The sequence below is a fragment of the Drosophila biarmipes genome, chromosome 4 (assembly GCF_025231255.1).
Source record: "Drosophila biarmipes strain raj3 chromosome 4, RU_DBia_V1.1, whole genome shotgun sequence".
In the NCBI taxonomy this organism is placed as follows: Eukaryota; Metazoa; Arthropoda; class Insecta; order Diptera; family Drosophilidae; genus Drosophila; species Drosophila biarmipes.
The window spans coordinates 1,745,340-1,764,419 of NC_066614.1; the positions used below are offsets into that span (position 1 = coordinate 1,745,340).

At 33.6% G+C, this 19,080-nt stretch overlaps 3 protein-coding genes and 1 pseudogene across 9 annotated transcripts in view; 2 read left to right on the forward strand and 2 right to left on the reverse strand.

Moving 5' to 3' along the window:
• LOC108036014 (uncharacterized) overlaps positions 1-1,057 on the forward strand; it is a 37,896-nt gene extending 36,839 nt beyond the window's left edge. For all 4 annotated transcript variants that reach the window (XM_050886965.1, XM_050886979.1, XM_050887003.1 and 1 more), the window contains one exon: positions 874-1,057. Coding sequence is in view for 2 of the 4 variants with exons in the window: in XM_050886979.1 (XP_050742936.1) it covers positions 874-876 (3 nt within the window). In the remaining 2 variants the exon portion in view is untranslated. The remainder of the gene's footprint in view (positions 1-873) is intronic.
• Positions 1,058-3,043: 1,986 nt separating this feature from the next.
• Positions 3,044-3,832, forward strand: LOC122817860 (uncharacterized; annotated as a pseudogene).
• A 1,265-nt stretch (positions 3,833-5,097) lies between these two features.
• LOC108032995 (phosphatidylinositol 5-phosphate 4-kinase type-2 beta) lies at positions 5,098-16,227 on the reverse strand. Of its 3 annotated transcripts, none has more exons than XM_017107125.3 (10): positions 16,093-16,227; positions 15,543-15,700; positions 15,389-15,486; positions 15,071-15,320; positions 14,889-15,019; positions 14,664-14,832; positions 7,264-7,415; positions 7,110-7,204; positions 5,362-5,426; positions 5,098-5,302 (listed from the first exon to the last, which is right to left on the reverse strand). In XM_017107125.3, exons 2-10 carry the CDS (start codon positions 15,678-15,680, stop codon positions 5,186-5,188), a joined length of 1,215 nt encoding a protein of 404 aa, XP_016962614.1. In that variant the 5' UTR covers positions 15,681-15,700; positions 16,093-16,227; the 3' UTR covers positions 5,098-5,185. The 3 variants fall into 3 exon arrangements, with proteins under 3 accessions (XP_016962614.1, XP_016962606.1, XP_016962622.1); XM_017107117.2 differs by having other exon boundaries at positions 16,040-16,185; XM_017107133.3 differs by having other exon boundaries at positions 16,148-16,162.
• Positions 16,228-17,705: 1,478 nt separating this feature from the next.
• Positions 17,706-19,039, reverse strand: LOC127010942 (uncharacterized). 2 transcript variants are annotated; one of them, XM_050887008.1, is made up of 2 exons: positions 18,905-19,039; positions 17,706-18,078 (listed from the first exon to the last, which is right to left on the reverse strand). In XM_050887008.1, the coding sequence occupies exons 1-2, from the start codon at positions 18,924-18,926 to the stop codon at positions 17,801-17,803; spliced, it is 300 nt and encodes a 99-aa protein (XP_050742965.1). In that variant the 5' UTR covers positions 18,927-19,039; the 3' UTR covers positions 17,706-17,800. The 2 variants fall into 2 exon arrangements, 1 of the variants encoding a protein (XP_050742965.1); XR_007763882.1 differs by having other exon boundaries at positions 17,939-18,078; positions 18,891-19,019.
• Between the last annotated feature and the right edge of the window lie 41 nt (positions 19,040-19,080).

Consider the following 19,080-nt stretch of genomic DNA (forward strand, 5'->3'; position numbering starts at 1 on the left):
TTCAATTCAAACGCCCTTATTCAATGACAACGTTTTACAAAAAACCAAAACAACGTCAACAATATTAAGCAAGTTTCGCAAAATGGAAGAGCAACAAATGTATGAGAAAAACAAGGAACGAAGCCCAAAACCATTAAAGTGTTTACTAACTAAAGAATGTATATATTCCTGATCAGGATCTCAAGCCGAGTCGAACTTTATAGAGTTATAAGTCTATGAACCCTTGCTAGCATCATCTGAAAACCACTTTAACACACACAAATCACAAGTTTTTTTGTAAATTTTAGATTAGTTAATTTTTGTATATTTATTGTTATACCAAAAATGGTTTTTGCTAAACCGTTAAGTAATATACTAAATTATCAACATGTCTAAGGTGTATACAGTAGCCTAGGCACTCGTCTGATTGCTCTCTCTTTATTCTAAATTGTACGTTGTGATAAGCCTTTTGCTGACGGAAAATAAGATTCGAAAAGTTAGATTCATTAAAATCTACATCAGTTAATAAAATAATAATAAAAATTGTATCGTTTGCAGGCCCAGAATGCAGCTGGTGCTAAACAGTTGCGGGCGCAGTTGGAAAAGTAGCGGATTAACGAAATAGAACGCGAACTCAACGAAGGCCGTGTAGACACACAATCATCACTGCTTATTTCAAAATAGTCCATTAAAAGTGCAAGAAAGTAAGTTCCAACAAAAGGCGTCAAAAAAGAAGTTAAATAATTATGTCCTTAAATTTCAGAATTCGGGAACGCTTGAAAATATGAATATTTCTGACTCTCAACTGGCGAACGCACCAAGAAGTTTAATCAAACGTTTTGTTGTATGTGTACAAAATTAATTAAAACTATTCGACTTATCAATTTATTTTAGTAACGCAATGAACGCCTGATGGTCTAGAACGACGAAGTATCATAATTATTGCGAATTAACCATAAATTACGTAATAAGAGGATCCCCAGAAGCTTCGAAATAATATCGTATATTTTATATGTCTTATATAAATACATTTTTGACATTTTGAATGTGGCAAATACAATATGATTTTAATACTTTATATTATTGCTTTATCCATGAATTCCAAGAATCGTTTGGCATATTGTTCATGATCATTTCGATATGCCATTAACATTACTGCCATATTTAACATTTTTGGCTGCTTTTGCCGACAGAAATGTGAAACATTACCTTTAAGTCAGTTTTTACGCTATATTTAGTAAGAACCCCAATAATTAAAACACAAAATATTTCACGTTTTTTTGCAATATAATTGAAACAGCTATAGTTTCGAAGATAAATAATATATATAAAATAATTTGGTGGTAGTCTATCTTTAACTAGAGGTATTTTGCTAAAAATATGTAGTTAGAAATTTAGAATACTTACGCTTTAGACAAAACGGCTTATATACATATGCTTAGCGGGATAATAAATAGAAGTGTCGTTTTTCGTGCCAATTTTGAGATAAAGTTGAGGCAAAATATGATTTCTGTGAGGTTAAGCTCCCTTATTAAAGCGGACAAACAAACTATATGTATCGGACAAATTTTTACTTCAAGGTGTGATAGTTATACCCTTTACTTATAGAATAAAAGGGTATACTAGTTTCGTCGGAAAGTATGTAACAGGTAAAAGTTAGCGTTTCCGACCCCATAAAGTAATCTTGATCAGGATCAATAGCCGAGTCGATCTAGCCATGTCCGTCTGTATGTCTGACCGTCTGTCTGTCTATCAGTATAAACGCTGATATCTCGGACACTATAAAAGCTAGAACAGCCTACCTATCAACTGATCCAAAATGTTCCACGCCCACTCTAACGCCCACACACGAAGTTAAAACGCTTAAATCTGTCTGCCGCCCACATAACGGTAGGTGGCGCCGTAAAATATCGCTTTGTTGCTTATATATCTCCATTTCCCTCTTCCTCCCTAAAACTGAGTAAGGGGTATCTGATAATCGAGGCACTCGACTATAGCGTTCTTCCTTGTTTTATTTCTGTCATCAATGTCATAGTATTAGCAGTAAAATGTGTCTTCGGCCTAAACTCGAGGGAAAAATTACAAGAGATTTTTATCTATAGTCAATGCTATCAGCTAAATTTTAATGTTTTTAAATCTTTAAAAATTTGGGCGTGGCGCTATCCAAAAACCTCAAAAATCTTCACGCCAAATTTTAACTTTCTGGATTTTATGGTTTCTGAGATCTCAGCGTTCTTACGTATGGAGAGACCAACTTGGCTAGAACGACTCGGCTTGTGATGCTGAAAAAGTAGCGATTTGCCATAAAATAATTTTAATCCGACACAACAGATAATGTGTCCTCGGAAAGGTACATGTATTTACCTGCAGTTTTGCCTAACAGTTCTATAATTGAATTCTCAAATGTAAGCTTTTTTAGCAAAAACAAAATCGATTCTAAGAAAATATGTTTAAGTACACCACCTTGTATAGAAAGCTCAAATTAGTCAAGAAATTCGATTTTAAAGTCAAAAAAGTTGTTTATATGCTTTAAATGGTCCCAGTTTGCCAAACCGTAATTTAATGTAGACTTTTTGTTATTACGGTTAAATATATACTAACTAAATTCGTAAAGCGTAACTCGATCAAATTCAACACCACGTAGATAACAACTTTTCTTGGTGAGTTAGGAACAGTTTTGTGATGATGATGACTGATGTTGTAAGTTGTATGAATTGATTTTGTAATGTTTATTTATTTATTTGACAGCGCTGCGAGTGTACCCACACAGTTTTGAATGTATGTCGAAGCAAAATGAAGCTGCACCAATATTAAGATAACGTTCCATTTCGATTTACTGAAAAAGAATTATGTATCAAACAACACCAAAGTTATATTTATATTTATATTAAAAAAATTGTTATCAATTTGTTTGATCTTGCTATGGGAGTTATATGATAGAGTTGACCGATTCGGCTCGTACCGACTTATCAACTATATGCTTTAGAAATAAGACTTTTGAGTTTAGTTTGCGTAGAAACGGACAGACAGACAGACGGACATGGCTAGATCTACTCGTCTAGTGATGCTGATCAAGAATCAGGATCCGTATGAATGCAGAGATCTCGGAAAATCGGACCATTCATTAAAAAGTTAAACAAAGTGTGAACTCTTGTGTACAGTCGTTTTGCCCTTGCCAAGTAACGGATATTGATAGACTGTGGCATCGACTATGACCTTCTCTTTTATTTTAAAATATATTTTATGGCATTTTATGATCTGTTATAATATCCCACAGACCTGAAAGCTATAACGTTCATGATGGAAACCTATACTGTTCTATGCACTTTAAATCAATATTTGCACCGAAGATAGTTTGTGAAGAATTTACACCACTAAAGCCAGAGCTTATAATACGAGAGAATCAACCAATAGAATTACCGCCGGATGTCGCAAGAGGTTAAATAAAACAATGAACAACAATGTGCGCTCAAAATTCAACGTTTTCGAAAATGGTTGTAAAGAAAAAATCGATTACCTACAGGAACGGCAAGATTCTGCACTTACTCATAGCAATTCAATAGGGTCCACGATAACCAAACTTCATAAGTTCGGAATAACTAATTCAAAATTCGATGAACTAGATAATATTGAAAAGACCATTGATAAGATAAATTCGAGTACCGACGAGGAAAGCGATATGGTTTTTTTGTGCTCCAGAAAGAATATTGAAAGGGAAAGGTCTGTGGGCTTGGGAGAAGCAATGAATGATATTAGATCAAAGTTCGAGCAAGGTGAAGTGATGACAAAAGAAGAACGTCGCGAAGAAAGGAAACAGGAAATACAGAGCATACTTTCTCGACTATTTTTATAAAATTATAATTTTATTATAAATGCCTTTCATCTTATAAAGTATTGATTTCAGAATGGTGAGGTTTTTAAAGATAATAAAGTTCAATTAAAGCAATTCAAGCGGATGCGCGTGTGGTTGAATCTGGTATGCGTATATTTAGTACAAAGTCGCCATTGAAGAATCAAGAGAAAGATTTAAATTCTTTGAAAAATATGCCCCTGTCGAAAATAAAAAAAGAAATTTCCCATGACTCTGCCACGTGACGGTGTTGTGAAGATGCCGTCTCCTGATTTCGACACAGAGGGTTCAATTCAAACGCCCTTATTCAATGACAACGTTTTACAAAAAACCAAAACAACGTCAACAATATTAAGCAAGTTTCGCAAAATGGAAGAGCAACAAATGTATGAGAAAAACAAGGAACGAAGCCCAAAACCATTAAAGTGTTTACTAACTAAAGAATGTATATATTCCTGATCAGGATCTCAAGCCGAGTCGAACTTTATAGAGTTATAAGTCTATGAACCCTTGCTAGCATCATCTGAAAACCACTTTAACACACACAAATCACAAGTTTTTTTGTAAATTTTAGATTAGTTAATTTTTGTATATTTATTGTTATACCAAAAATGGTTTTTGTTAAACCGTTAAGTAATATACTAAATTATCAACATGTCTAAGGTGTATATAGTAGCCTAGGCACTCGTCTGATTGCTCTCTCTTTATTCTAAATTGTACGTTGTGATAAGCCTTTTGCTGACGGAAAATAAGATTCGAAAAGTTAGATTCATTAAAATCTACATCAGTTAATAAAATAATAATAAAAATTGTATCGTTTGCAGGCCCAGAATGCAGCTCGTGCTAAACAGTTGCGGGCGCAGTTTGAAAAGTAGCGGATTAACGAAATAGAACGCGAACTCAACGAAGGCCGTGTAGACACACAATCATCACTGCTTATTTCAAAATAGTCCATTAAAAGTGCAAGAAAGTAAGTTCCAACAAAAGGCGTCAAAAAAGAAGTTAAATAATTATGTCCTTAAATTTCAGAATTCGGGAACGCTTTGAAAATAGGAATATTTCTGACTCTCAACTGGCGAACGCACCAAGAAGTCAAATCAAACGTTTTGTTGTATATGTATAAAATTAATTAAAACTATTCTACCTATCAATTTATTTTGGTAACGCAATGAACGCCTGATCGTCTAGAACGACGAAGTATCATAATTTGCATATTTAAAGACAATAAAATAAACCATAAGTCGCGTAATAAGAGGATCCCCAGAAGCTTCGAAATAATATCTTATATTTTATATGTCTTATATAAATACATTTTTGACATTTTGAATGTGGCAAATACAATATGATTTTAATACTTTATTCTATTGCTTTATCCATAAATTCCAAGAATCGTTTGGCATATTGTTCAGGGTCACATGTCGATATACCATCAACATTACTGCCATATTTAACAGTTTTGGCTGCTTTTGCCGCCTGAAATGTGAAATATTACATTTAAGTAAGACCATATTATTTTATTTAAATTAGCATACCTGTTTTTTTACGCCATATTGAGTGAGAACGTCGATAATGGCAATAAAATATATTTCACGTTTTTCTGCAATATAAATGAAATAATTATAGTTTCGAAGATAAGTAATATATATAGGGTAATTGTCCCAAATTTTTTTTAATAAATTAACTTGACGTAATTTGCTTAAAATATGTATTCAGAAATTTAGAACACTTACGCTTCACACAAAATGGCTTATTACATACATATGCTTTGGGGGATAATAAATAGAAAAGTCGTTTTCAATTTTTGAGATAAACGAATGAGCATGCATCCCAATTCTTTGATAATAGGGCCTATTTGTAGTTGTAAAAAAATTAAGTCTAAAGAAAAGCTTTAGTATTTGAAATAAAAGGTTTAAGTAACACCGGTTTAAACAAAAAAAAAAAAACCCTTTAAAATGCTAAACAAGGTTAAACTCGAGGACAAAAAAATAGGAGACAACAATATAGTCAATGCTATCGGCTACCAAGTAAACGTTACTCAGATAAAAATGATATGAAGATTTGCAGCGAAGCGATTGTTTACAATAAATATTAAAAATTAAATTAAAACTAATCTTTAAAAATGTGGGCGTGGCGTTTTTACTGTCAAAGTGACAAATTAAAAATTATTTCCACTGCACGCAGAAAAAGGACGCTGAGTGTATATTTACATTCGCATTCTGATCTTAATTAATCTAAAATCATGTATCACTGTGGAAGGCAGTCCACGTAGTGACGAAGCGCGTACACGAAGAAATAAAAATCTTAGTAATCGTCCGATTATTTCGAGCTGTACATCAATCAAAAGGTATTGCAAAAAAAACAGAATTGCATACCATAAATGTAAAATTTTTAATCTGTCTTTAATACCATCTAAAATACGCGTCGAATGACACTTAAACTGTCTAAATCGGATTCTCCGTTCAAAAGCTATATGCAAAATAAGATTTTGGGCGCCTTCTCAAAATGAACATTTTATTTTGTTTGTCAGTTTGTCCCAAAACGTTACTTTAGAGACCTGTTCAAAATTTATTTTATTTAAATTTTTTGTTTAACGTCTTTAACGATTTTAAATTTAATATTTAATGTGTATAATTCCCTAAGATTACTTAACTTTTTACATACGACACATTCGTGTCAAAGTAACCATGTCAAAGTTATTAAGCAACAAAAACAACAACATGTAACACTGCCTGAGCTTTGAATTTTTTTGCGTATCCATACTCTATTTTGTTATTTAAATACTTATAAATAGTTCCACATAAGAAACTTGAATTAAAACAACAACTTCTGAAACTTCAAACAAAAGCACCTCTTAACGAGGTAAAAATATAGTTACGATCGCACCTTTATCAAACAAAAGTTCTGATATCAAATTTTGTGACGAAAATGTAATTTGCGATCTACTAAATAAATACGCTTTATACACTTTTTACATTTGGCACGTATTATTAAAATCAAACAACTAACTTAGTAATGACATATTGAATTGAATGTAAAAAATTTAGAAAGTATATTTTTTTAGAAGATTGTATATTACATTTCCCTCACAAAAGTTGATATCAGAACATTAGTTTGTTAATGATGGGGATCTCGTCACTATATTTTTACCTCGCTAAGAGGTGTTTTTGTTTGATCACCTACAATCGATTTTTTTGATAAATAGAGATATTTTTTAGGAAACTGTTTAATTATCTACTCTATGGCAAATGTACAAGGAATATAAATCTTAATCTAAATTTACCTTCAATGCTTGGAATGTCATATATGTCAACTTCGTAAACGACTTCTTTATACTGTGCACCTCTTGGGGAATCGGGAGGCGTGTTATACGTCCAGCTTTAACAAAAATAAAGAAGTGAAAAATCCCAGAGTTTAAGTGAATACTTCTTTTATACCGTTCACCGCTATCGCATTCTTCGCTTTCACTGTTCTCACTGCGACCGGCAGCTGTAACATTATCTCCTTGTAGCGCTTCTTCTTCGGCACGCACACAGTCATGCACGCCGACCAATAAAGAGTAGTCCATGATGTGCAACTTGGTTAGCAGCTATGTCAAAATATATATTTATTAAGTTATTAAAATTAATATACAAATACAGGGCTAACTATCTGGTTTGTTCTTTTTAAACCGCTACGAGAATTCCTGGAGGTGTATGGGCGGTCAGACGGACCGACAAATCTGATAATGGTTTATGAAAAATATATGTTCCTTATAAGAAATGTATGTATGCACTTTATGGTATCGGTAACGCTTCCTTCTTCCTATTACACACTATATCTACAAGTAACGGGTATAAAAATGAAATAAAGCTCCCATCTAAAATTTTTTTTAATTCTAAAAATGTTTCAACATTTTTGTGTCTTTGTGATTGTGTCTAATAAAAAAAATTTAAGGAGCCCACCAAGTCGAGTTCTTACTTCAAGTTTACCCTGCCTTAAGATTTGTCGGACAAACAGGTATCTATAACTTCGTCTAAGAATCGAGAAGCCGGCCCTAAACGCAAGAAGTCAACCGCAAGTCAGCGGTTGAGGACGGGCTTCTTTTTGTTTCCGGGTTCCGTATGCTAAAAAAACATTTTGAAAAAACTTAAAGTACTGCGATTAAAAAAAAAACAAAGACATACTCTAATGCTCATGCTCTTAATAGTAGTATATGGTGTAAATAGGGTTATGGTAGTGGACGGCAGACAGACTTAAGAACGTGCGTGGCAACATTTTTTAGGTCCATCGATAGGAACTGACGAGACAAAAGCTCAAATTTATTTTCTTGCATGAATTGCTTGGATACCACAGGTTTGGGAGAACGTGACAAACGTACTCTGGGTACAAAGCTAAGAAAGCTAAATCTGAAATCCCAATTCGTTGTTATTGATAAATACCGGGATCACACCGTTGAAACAGACAGACGAACATGGCCAGATCGACTAGGCTAGTGATGCTGATCAAGAATATACATTTATACCTCATGGGTTGAAGACTCTCCATGTTACATGCTGTTACAAACTGACGGAAAAACAATGTGATTTATTTGGACAATTTATTAAGATCCCTAATGTGTTTACTTATTATATATTGTGCAGATGTTAAACACTTTAACATCTGCACAATATATTTAAAACATGACCGAACTATGATACTTGACCACGAATACCAGCAGATTAGTGCACTCCGTTACGTAGGGTGTATTTAAACTTTTAATTAAAACCTAAAATTTCGGCAAATTTGTATACCCTTGCAGAGGGTATAATGATTTCAGTCAGAAGTTTGCAACGCAGTGAAGGAGACGTTTCCGACCTCATAAAGTGTATATATTCTTGATCAGCCGACAAGACGAGTCGATCTAGCCATGTCCGGCTGTCCGTCTGTCTATCCGTTTCTACGCAAACTAATCCATCAGTTTTAAAGCTATCCGGGTGAAACTGACATATAACCTTCTAAGCATTTCCGAGCTTATTTTTCGTTAGTTCTGAATTTTGAATTAAATTTTATTAAAATCGGACGACTATATTATATAGCTGTCATAGGAATATTCGAAAATTGGTGGGAAAAAATTATAAAAAAAAATTATAGCTTTGGGGCTTTTTGACGTATTATCTTATAATATTGAAAATAAAATGTATTATATTTTTAAGAATTGCGAATTCAATTTAATAAATTTCGAAAAAATTGTGCAAAAAGAATGAAATTTTTTTTTTTATCTTTGGTTTTTTTTAACATATAACCTCCTACGCTTGGAAATAACATTTTTTAATTGCTTTTGAATTTCGAATTAAATTTTATCAAAATCGGGCGACTATATCTTATAGCTGTCATAGAAACTATCGGAACATTGGTGGAAAAATAATATGGAACAAATTATAGCTTTGGGGCTTTTCGACATATTATCTTATCATATTGGGTATTTCGAATTCAATTTAATTTACATCGGACTACTCTAACAAATAGATTTCAAAAAATGGCTTGGAAAAAAGAATGAAATAATTTTTTTGTTAATATCACTGAAGCCAGTAACAATCCTTAAAAATTTCACATGGTGTTACTAAAGTTGATTATTTCTGATAACTGCAACTAGGAACTTCGGCTTGCTGAAGTTAACTTCCACTCTTGTTTTTTCTTGGGTGAACAGGACTGTTAATTACCAAATTTCATGTCAATGTCATTATCAAATTAATTAAAATTGAATTATATGTTTTTTTTTGCAATTTCGTTCCAAATACCGCTACATTTTGGATTTAGGTTCTACGTTCAATTCGTATTCGATAGAAAACTTCATATCTGTCCACTACAAAATAAAATATAAAAAGTGGGACGAAAAATTCTTGTTAGTTTAAATTACATTTTCATGAAACACGTACCTTACTAATAATTTAAACTCTTTCCCACACAATCGTTCAATTTCGACAAAAGCTTTCGTTGTTTTACCGTCCCGCACAAACTAGGAAATCGAATGTCGTTATATACACAGATGGCTCCACGACTAACATGCAAACTCTATGGTCTTCTGTACCAAATATATTAAAGTCTCTTTTCTTCTACCAGACCAGTTTAGTGTTTTCTAAGCAGAATTATGGCAATCAAGGAGGCCATGTCTCATCTGTTTACATCGAAGGAATTCCAAAGAAATGTATAGTAAGAGAAACACGTCAGAACTCTGGGATTGTAGCGCGACGTGCGGTTATTAAGAGAGTTTACATCTACACTGCCGCTCGACACTGTCTTCAGAAATAAAACGGCCTTTATACGATCTCCACATAACGCTTTGTCAGCTTTTTAGATTATAAAAGTGCTAGGATTGCCAATCTTCATCCAGCTAGGATTACTTTTTAGGCTCAGAAGGGGGGAGGGATAACTTCGAGCGGCACCACAAAGAGCCTGTTAATAGACTCATGTGGATGTACTCTTAATCTAATAATTTTTATAGTCGAGGTACGTTAGATTTGGATTAAAACCGCCTAATTTATGTTTATAAACATAATTCCCAACATACTGTATAATAATAAAAATCGTTGCCTTCTAGGCGGCTTAAATAACACAAACTTGCATTCATGTTTATGACTTTTTGAAAGCTGACAGCTATTGTTCTATGTTCTTAATGTATTATACATACGTTTCATAACCTACATTAATAAGTTGGATTAAGTTTAAAGTAAATAAAAAGAACAAATAACAACAAGGAAGAACGCTATTGATCCTAGACAGAATAGTTTCCTTCCACCTGTTACATACTTTCCTACGAATCTGTTATACCCTTTACTCTACGAGTAATGGCCCAAAGCAGTTAAAGCTTTAAGCCCAAAAACTTTAATAGTTCTATACTGCTGTCCTTTATTTATTTATTTTTTGATAGAAGCACATAGGTTTTAAAAATCGTCAGCACGGTGGGCGTAACCATTCTATTATTATTTTTTTATATATAAACCATTTCTAGTTTCATGATAATGACATCCTCCCCAGTAAAAGTTCTATTTAAACCTACAGATTCCCCAGTACAGCTAAGAAAAAAAACCTTGTCTGCCGACATTTTAAATTATATGGTCTATAATTTAATCATTTTAAATATTAATTAATTATAACATTTAACATTTTCGCTAAAACACACCTTCTTAGTACATAACGCAATTACAAATAATTGTACCCATATGCCCATATATGTCACAGCACTCGACTATACAGTTTTCTCCTCTTTATCATTCTTTGTGTAAGAGCTATAGAATATAATTGTCCGATAAGGTCCGTTTCCCCTCATGATCAAAATAATAATAGCGTCACCTCTTCTTTAAGAAGAAGATGTTGTGCGTCGATACACGTTTAAAGAACGTCCCTTTTTCAGATTCTTTTTATAGATTTTATAACATAACCCAGATGGTTCTGGTTCCGTTACCCGAAAGTGACGTGATGAAATCCCTCAACGGGTTTTACATAGTTTGAAAAGGTAAATATACAAGTAAAAAAAAAATTTTTGAAACACACATTTTTTTCAGGAGCGTTGGCCAGGGAATCCAAGGACCCGGGCTAATGTTTAAGAAAGGTATGAAAAACATTAAAAACAAATTGTCTAAAAAAAAAAGATTGGTACAACTTAAAAAAAAATATAGTGAAATTAATATGTATGTATTTTGAATTCAATATTTGAAAAGGTGAAAACTCCAAGAAAAAATCGCCAATATCCGGGGAAAAGCCCTTGCGCGAGGACATGTCCCTTCGGAATACCGGGGGGATTCCCCTGGGAATCTTTTATTTTGGAACTGATAGGATACATCTTTTTTTGTATGTGTGACCACGTTTGATATCGATTAATGACAAATCAAAACTTTTTTTTTTTATGACAAGGGTGCAACAACAAACTTGAATCTTCGTATGGCGATCATTATCATAATGAGAGTGCAAGGATAAACATTAATTTTCGTGTGGCGATGGAAAACCATCCTGTAAAAAACTGGTTTAATGAATTCAGTCGTGGCCGACGTTTGCTCGAAGACAATGGTCGTCCAAAAACGTCGAGGTGCGACAAAATATATATGTCGCTCGTGATCTGAAAGGCAAGATTGTCAGACTGTCGCCCTGGCCGTATAAAACTCCTGTTCTCGTTAGATCCTGTACAATTTGACAATAGATTAAATCAAGGCAACTAGTGGGAATACCCTTTTTTGAATATATTTGTTAAGTTAGGTAAGCGTATAGTCTACTAGACTAGGATGGAAGTATTAGGCTTGAATACCAATAAGGGAAGACCTTTAGACCTTTTTTTTACATCTATATGTTGAAGTAGTCCGATTTTTATTAAATTGAATTCGAAATTCTTAAAAATATAATAAATTATATTGCCAATATTATATATATGTACGTTGATGCACTTCGAACAGTACAAACAAGTGGCCCAACGACACCAAACACATGCTTGTTACGCGCGGGGCCCTTTTATCAATTTGTGCAAAAAATGCGAGTTCGCGAGGAAGATAAATACATAAAACAAATAGAGACGGGACACAAATGAGTTAAAATATTAGTTTTTAATACCGGGATAGATGTTGAAATGCAAATTAAATGATAAAGTTTATTATAGTTATTACATAGAACGCGAAAAGGCTCGTGCACACAAAAATTTGATGTACATCGTGGCAAATTTAGAGAATAATAATTTAGTGTTAGTCTAACAGGAACATTGAATGTTAGGCGATTTAAAAGATCTGCAGAATCAATGTCACCTCTTATAAGATTTTGTAAAAAAGTTTAGGTAAATTAAGCAATACTCTGGTGGAAGGTAGCCTTACGTTTTGATCCCAGTTCAAACTACGCAGGGCAAATAAGAGAAATTTTTTTTTGTACCGACTCAATACGGTCGATGCGCACTTGATATTACGGACAAGGGAGGTAAATAATAATTTGGCCGTATAAGGGTCAAAAAATTCTTTTGACCAACGCTTTATAAACCCAAGAACAAGAAAGTAGCCGATAAACGTAGGAGTACCCCTATAAAAAGTCATAACCTAGCACCTAAGGCAGTTAAAATTTAAAAGGTTGTACTCGCACCATCCGCTATATCATTATATGATAAACAAAGCTTAACATCATCAGCATACATTAGTATACGAGAATGTGTTATGATTAAGGGAAGGATCGTTAATAAACAAAGCAAACAGCAAAGGGCCAAATGACTACCCTGAGGCACTCCAGGTGTCACGTAGATCAATTTTGAAACAGCATTCTTGAATATAACCCTCTGAGTTATACCATTCAAGTAACATGTAAGATAATAGATTACCAGGAAACCCAAGCGGATCTAATTTAAATAAAAGAAGTGAGTGGTTAACGGAGTCAAAGACCTTACTAAAATCTCATACAATGTCAGTCTGGATTTTTTTCTTAAGCCCATTTATTACAATAGATGACAATTCAAGAAGGTTGGTGGTGGTCGATCTTCAAAATGAAAACATCGATGACAAAAACTTAAAAAAGGGGGCAAGAAGGGGAAAAGCTAGATTTTACCAAGCTGTCAAACTATAAGTAGTTTGGAAAAACTCTGCAAATAAATCAGCAATTTCAGAATCCGTCGATGCCTCCATTGAGTTTAGACGTACCGATGAAGGCAATGCTAATGACTTACGCTTGGCATTAACAAAGTTGTAAAACTTTTTCGGTTCGTTTGAAAATTCAAATTTACTCCGAATTGGATTCATAAAATAACAATAACTGTTGACAACATTAAAATCTGTTAGAGCCACCACATATTTCGAAAAATTTGCTGGTCTACCCGATTTTTTATACTTCTTATTTATAAGTGATAGATTTAAGGTTCTTAAGTCTTTGGAGCGCATTGATAAACCGAGGAGGCCTGTTTAAGCTTGAAGAAACCCATCAGGTGCGCATTCATTAAAAAACATATTTAAGACTGTATAGAATAGAATAGTGGCATAAGATAAAATGTCAAAAACCCCAAAAGCTACAATTTGTTTAATATTATTTTTCCACCAATTTTCCGATCGTTCCTATGACAGCTTTATGATATAGTCCTCCGATTTTGATAAAATTTAATTCGAAATTCAAAAAATTTTCCCCGATAGTTCCTATGGCTGGTTTCGACTTACTACCTGCAATAGAAAGAAGACTTTTGGGAAAGTTTCAGCCCGATAGCTTTAAAACTGAGAGAAACGGTCAGACAGATGGACGGACAGACGGACATGGCTAGATCAAATGGTCTAATGACTCTGATCAAGAATATATATACTTTATGGGATCGGAAACGTCTCCTTCACTGTGTTACAAACTTCTGACTGAAATTATTATACCCTCTGCAAGGATATAAAAAGGGGGGCCCAAGGTGCTTACAGCGGTTTTCCATATACAAACTGTAAATGCCGCGATTAGCTAGATGGCGCGCGTTCCAATCGTTTTGTCTAAAGAACGTTGGTTTAGTTTAAATGTTCATGTATTTACATTTTAATCTATTAAATTAAACAAACGGCAAATACAGCTTACATTTTCCGGGGAAAAAAAGTTTAAAACTAAATTTTATAAAAGATTTATGCAATGAATAAAAACAAATATATTTAACAATGACAGTATACGAGCACATTTTTAAAATTTATTGCCTTGAAGTATTGCATCAGATTTCGCTAAAAACAAGGGTTATATGGCTGGGCTAAAAAAATTTTGATAGCTCTTTAAATCGAAAAAATGAAACAAAAACATGATTAATACACAATATAGAATGCCAGATGTACGAATTTTTGTACTTTGTTCAGAGGGTGTTTTCAAAAATAAGGTAGATTATGACAAAATTGTTATTTTAACTTACATCCACATCGTTGCTTAGGGTGTTCATCAGCTTTTCTTTAGCTTCCTTTCCAATGTCCAATTTCACTTTTTGTTTTATAAAATCATTGTCCTTGAAAGTCGGCAAATGTTTTTCAAGTTCTTTATCCGATGCTTCCCGATCCACGGTACTACCTTTCAAATCGAATTTTCTATAAAAAATTTTTTTACTATACATATAAGATATAACTTTCAACATATTCCATACTTGTGAATTGTTAAGTGTGAGCTGAAAACATTCCTCATTACTACGAAGTAATACTGCACGCTTTCTACAGTGATTCGGTACATTCCCAAGTATTGCGGTAACAGTGTTTTTCCGTGTCTTTCAACAACGTACTACAAATGGTGATAGTGGATATTTTTATCATGGAGTTAAACTTTACTCACCGGGTGATATTGCTTCAAAAAAGCGTGCATACGCTCGATTTCTTCCGATGTTAAACTTTTCATTATAAAAAACCTATCATAACTCTGGTAAAATTGTGCCCCGGACTTTCCAGATGAGTCTATTTGTATAGGTTGGGATCGAGTTAACGACTCGCGGTAGTCCACATCATCAACTCCAAATCTTTCACGTAGATTCCGAAACACAAGGGGGCAATATTCTTTTACTTTGAAATGCGATGGCATGTTTTCTCTTAAATGTTGTATACACCAGAATAAAGTTATATCTTTAAAATTTGGTTTCATATTTAATTAACTTACTTGTTGAATAGGTGATTATCTACCTTAATTTTTGAATATGCGCGGAAGTCATCTGGGAGAAGCATTACAGGTATGTTTACATGACTTAGCTCATTAATCTATAAATATTCAAAATTAGTTTTTATGTTTTGATAGTTGAAAATAATTAACGTACAGTGTGATTTATTCCCCACATGAACACACTTAGAATCGGTTCATTGGCTCTAAATAGTTTAACTTTTTGATGCTTTACCCTGAAATGTTTTTTTTTCAATATGCGGGGTTGCGATGTCGACGAGATCTTTTTATCCATATTTTGGCTGGCTAATGCGGCTTCAAAAATACAATAAGATTATAATGGGTGACACAGAAATCGTAGAGCTCCCATTCATTGTAGTTTTTTATCAATACACATTTTACACAGTTTAGCGCTGAGTGATTTCTGTGCCCGTATTTACATTAGAATGAAAACAAAATATATAATATGTAGTCATGTACATATGTATTTTCAAAATGAAATAGAATTTATGTATTTTCATAAATAAAAAGTAGTAAAAGCATTTATGTGTACATTACACATAAATATACGTAATTGATTGCAATTTGTTTACTAGAGTCTACACATATGAACAGAACAGTACTGCTGAATATCGAATAATGAATATAAATTACATTTCCTTAAAACTCAATTCACACAGATTTCATAATAAAAAATGAATAATTACGACAATGTAAAGTAATGTGCTTTATTTTTCATCGATTTTATTATTTGAAACTTGCTTGCTATAGGAGAAAAAATGTTATAGTTTACATAAATTTATAAAAAGAAAATGTGTATCGATTATTTCAGATATGTATTTGGTGTTTAACATATGGGGTTGAATTCACTAATACCCGCGTCACACAGCAAATAAGCTGTTACACCCCTTTCACGCTGGCTAAAGATTTGTAATTTCTTGACAATCACTTTATTAACAACTTTTTTGGTTCAAATTGCACACAGCATGTAATTACAATAAATACTAAACAGTTGTAAGAAAATGAATTTAATTTATCGACATTTTACTTATTGATACACGCCAGGAGCAACACATCAGCATTGGCTGATTGATGGATCAGTCATTAGGTATCATAGTCGTATCATTAAAAATCAAAAATTAAACTTTTTACCTGGAAAACTACACAATGCATATATATATATTTTTTAAATTGTTCCAAGCATATTTTTTTTACAATTACGTTATAAAGAAATGTGTACCGTGTGTCACCGCAACTGCAGTAAACATATGAATAGCGCACTTTTGACCTAAAAGCCTGTTGAGGAACGGAGATAGCACGCACGCAGAAGGGGCCTCATTTGAAATATTGGATTATTTTTTGGTCACTCGATAGTGGGAAAAGGGGTTAATGTCGAAATAGCGTGTGTAATGTTTTTATAGACAAATGCTTTCTTTATTGCCCTTAGCCAGTTGATCAAAATTGATTTATCCCTTAAGGTGAGCGCAGTAAAAATGTAATAGGGACCCTATAGAGTATTTTAGACACCTTCCGGTTCTTTGACTATATACATTTTTAAGCAACTTAGTTGTTCAATGTGGGACATGGATTTCGTTTTAAATAGTTTTTTCTTTAGATAAATATTGTGTGTTATTTTCAGCAGTTGACCAAGGTTGCCATAATTGCCTTAAGCACATTCATGCTGGAGGGACATTTGGATTTTTATACCCTTTCAGTGGGTATAATGATTTCAGTCAGAAGTTTGCAACGCAGTGAAGGAGACGTTTCCGACCCCATAAAGTTTATGTATTCTAGATCAGCGTCACAAGCCAAGTCGACGTAGCCATGTTCGTCTGTCCGTCCGTTTCTACGCAAACTAGTCTCTCAGTTTTAAAGCTATCGGGCTGAAACTTTCCCAATAGTCTTTTTTCTACTGCAGGTAGTATATAAGTCGGAACCAGCCGGATTGGACAACTATATCTTATAGCTCCCATAGGAACTATTGGGGAAAAAATTAAAAAAAAATTATATCTTTGGTGTTTTTTAACATATACCTTTCTAAGCTTGGATATAACATTTTTAAATTAGTTCTGAATTTCGAATTAAATTTAATCAAAATCGGAGGACTATATCATATAGCTCCCATAGGAACAATCGGAAAATTAATGGTAAAATAATATTCAAAAATTATATCTTCGGTGTTTTTTAACTTAAAACCTCCTACGCTTGGAAATAACATTTTTTATTTAGTTTTGAATTTCGAATTAAATTTTATCAAAATCGGACGGCTATCATATAGCTGCCATAGGAACGATCGGAAAATTAGTAGGAAAACATGAAATAAAAATTATATCTTTTGTGTTTTTTAACATGTTCTTGGTGTTGTTGTTGTTGTTGTTGTTGGGATATGTGCAGTCTTGAGCGGATTGAACCTAGTCATCGCCAGCGCTTGACCTTGCGCTGCTTGGGACTCTGCTGGCTGGCTGCCTTGGGACTGGCCTGCTTGCCGGGCTTGGGCGAGGTCTTGGGCGTCTTGGACTTGGGCGGCGACTTCTGCAGCGCCCGCAGCGTCTCCTGGGGCACCCAATCGTAGTCGATGTTGCTGTCGTTGGCGGTTCCGGTCTCGATCAAGGTTTCGCCATCCAGACCGTCGTCGACGGCCTCGTTGTACTGAATGCCATTGGCATCGCGGTAGGCCAGGGCAATGTTATAAGCTTGAAAATAACATTTTTTAATTAGTTCTGAATTTCGAATTTAATTTTATTAAAATCGGACGACTATATCATATAGCTGTCATAGCAACGATCGGATAATTGGTGGGAAATAATGTGCAACAAATTATAGGTTTTGGGGCTTTTTGACATATTATCTTATAATATTGGGAATATAAATTTTTATATTTTTAAGAATTACGAATTCAATTTAACTAAATTATTGATTATTTTTTATAACTGCAAGGGTATACAAATTTCGGCTTGCCGAAGATAACTTCCTTTCTTGTTTTAACTGAACGAACAAAAACGGATAAGTCCAACAAGATTGAAGTCGCATCGAAATGTTATCAATCTTCATAAATGAACTGCAACTTACCATCAACTCAAAATATAAGAGAAGCTATAAGAACACTATCGGTGTACCGAAGAAACCGCAGTGAGTCAAATGCCCTTGCAATACCGTTTGCGAGCTTCATTCAAGAGCTAGTTATTTGAAAAGTTTTTATTGTTATCAAAGGATGGGAACAAAATTTAAAGTTTGAAAACAGCCCTAATCAGTCGTCTATAACCAGTAGCTTCCGCAGGAACGGTAGGGTCAAACTTGAAAAATCAAAAGTTGTGGGTATGTGAGGTAAAGAGTTGAGCTCAGCAATGCCAAAGAAGAAAACAAATATTTCGTCACTTATAAAAAGTTATTATTCCAGTGCCTTAGGTCAAAGAATAAAAAAATGTGTTTTCATATATTTTCTCCGATTACTTACTGACATTATTCCCATCGCTATGAAAAGCACGGTATACATGCGATCACTTACTGTCATTTTCTCACCACTATTGAAAGCTCTAGACATGTTATGAAATTTTAGGTATTCATAAGTGGATCCGCCTGTTCGACTGCGATGACGCGTGCATATGTCAATTTAAGAAATAGCTAAACATAAAACTGTTCCGATTTAGTTACTGAAAATATAATATTTACATTTTAATAAATAATTGATCAATTGT

Bases quoted from the DNA above. Each gene is read 5' to 3' on its own strand.
- LOC127010942 (XM_050887008.1), bottom strand. From the start codon at position 18,926: ATGTCTAGAGCTTTCAATAGTG. The intron at 18,079-18,904 runs GTGAGAAAATGA...GTTATTTTCAAG, and splicing joins GTCTAGAGCTTTCAATAGTG to CTTATAACATTGCCCTGGCC.
- LOC108032995 (XM_017107125.3), bottom strand. From the start codon at position 15,680: ATGGATAAAAAGATCTCGTCGACATCGCAACCCCGCATATTGAAAAAA. The intron at 7,416-14,663 runs GTAAGTTAAAAT...ATTTTGACATAG, and splicing joins CCCTAAGCAACGATGTGGAT to CTGCTAACCAAGTTGCACAT. The intron at 5,427-7,109 runs GTAAATTTAGAT...TTTATATTGCAG, and splicing joins TGACATTCCAAGCATTGAAG to AAAAACGTGAAATATATTTT.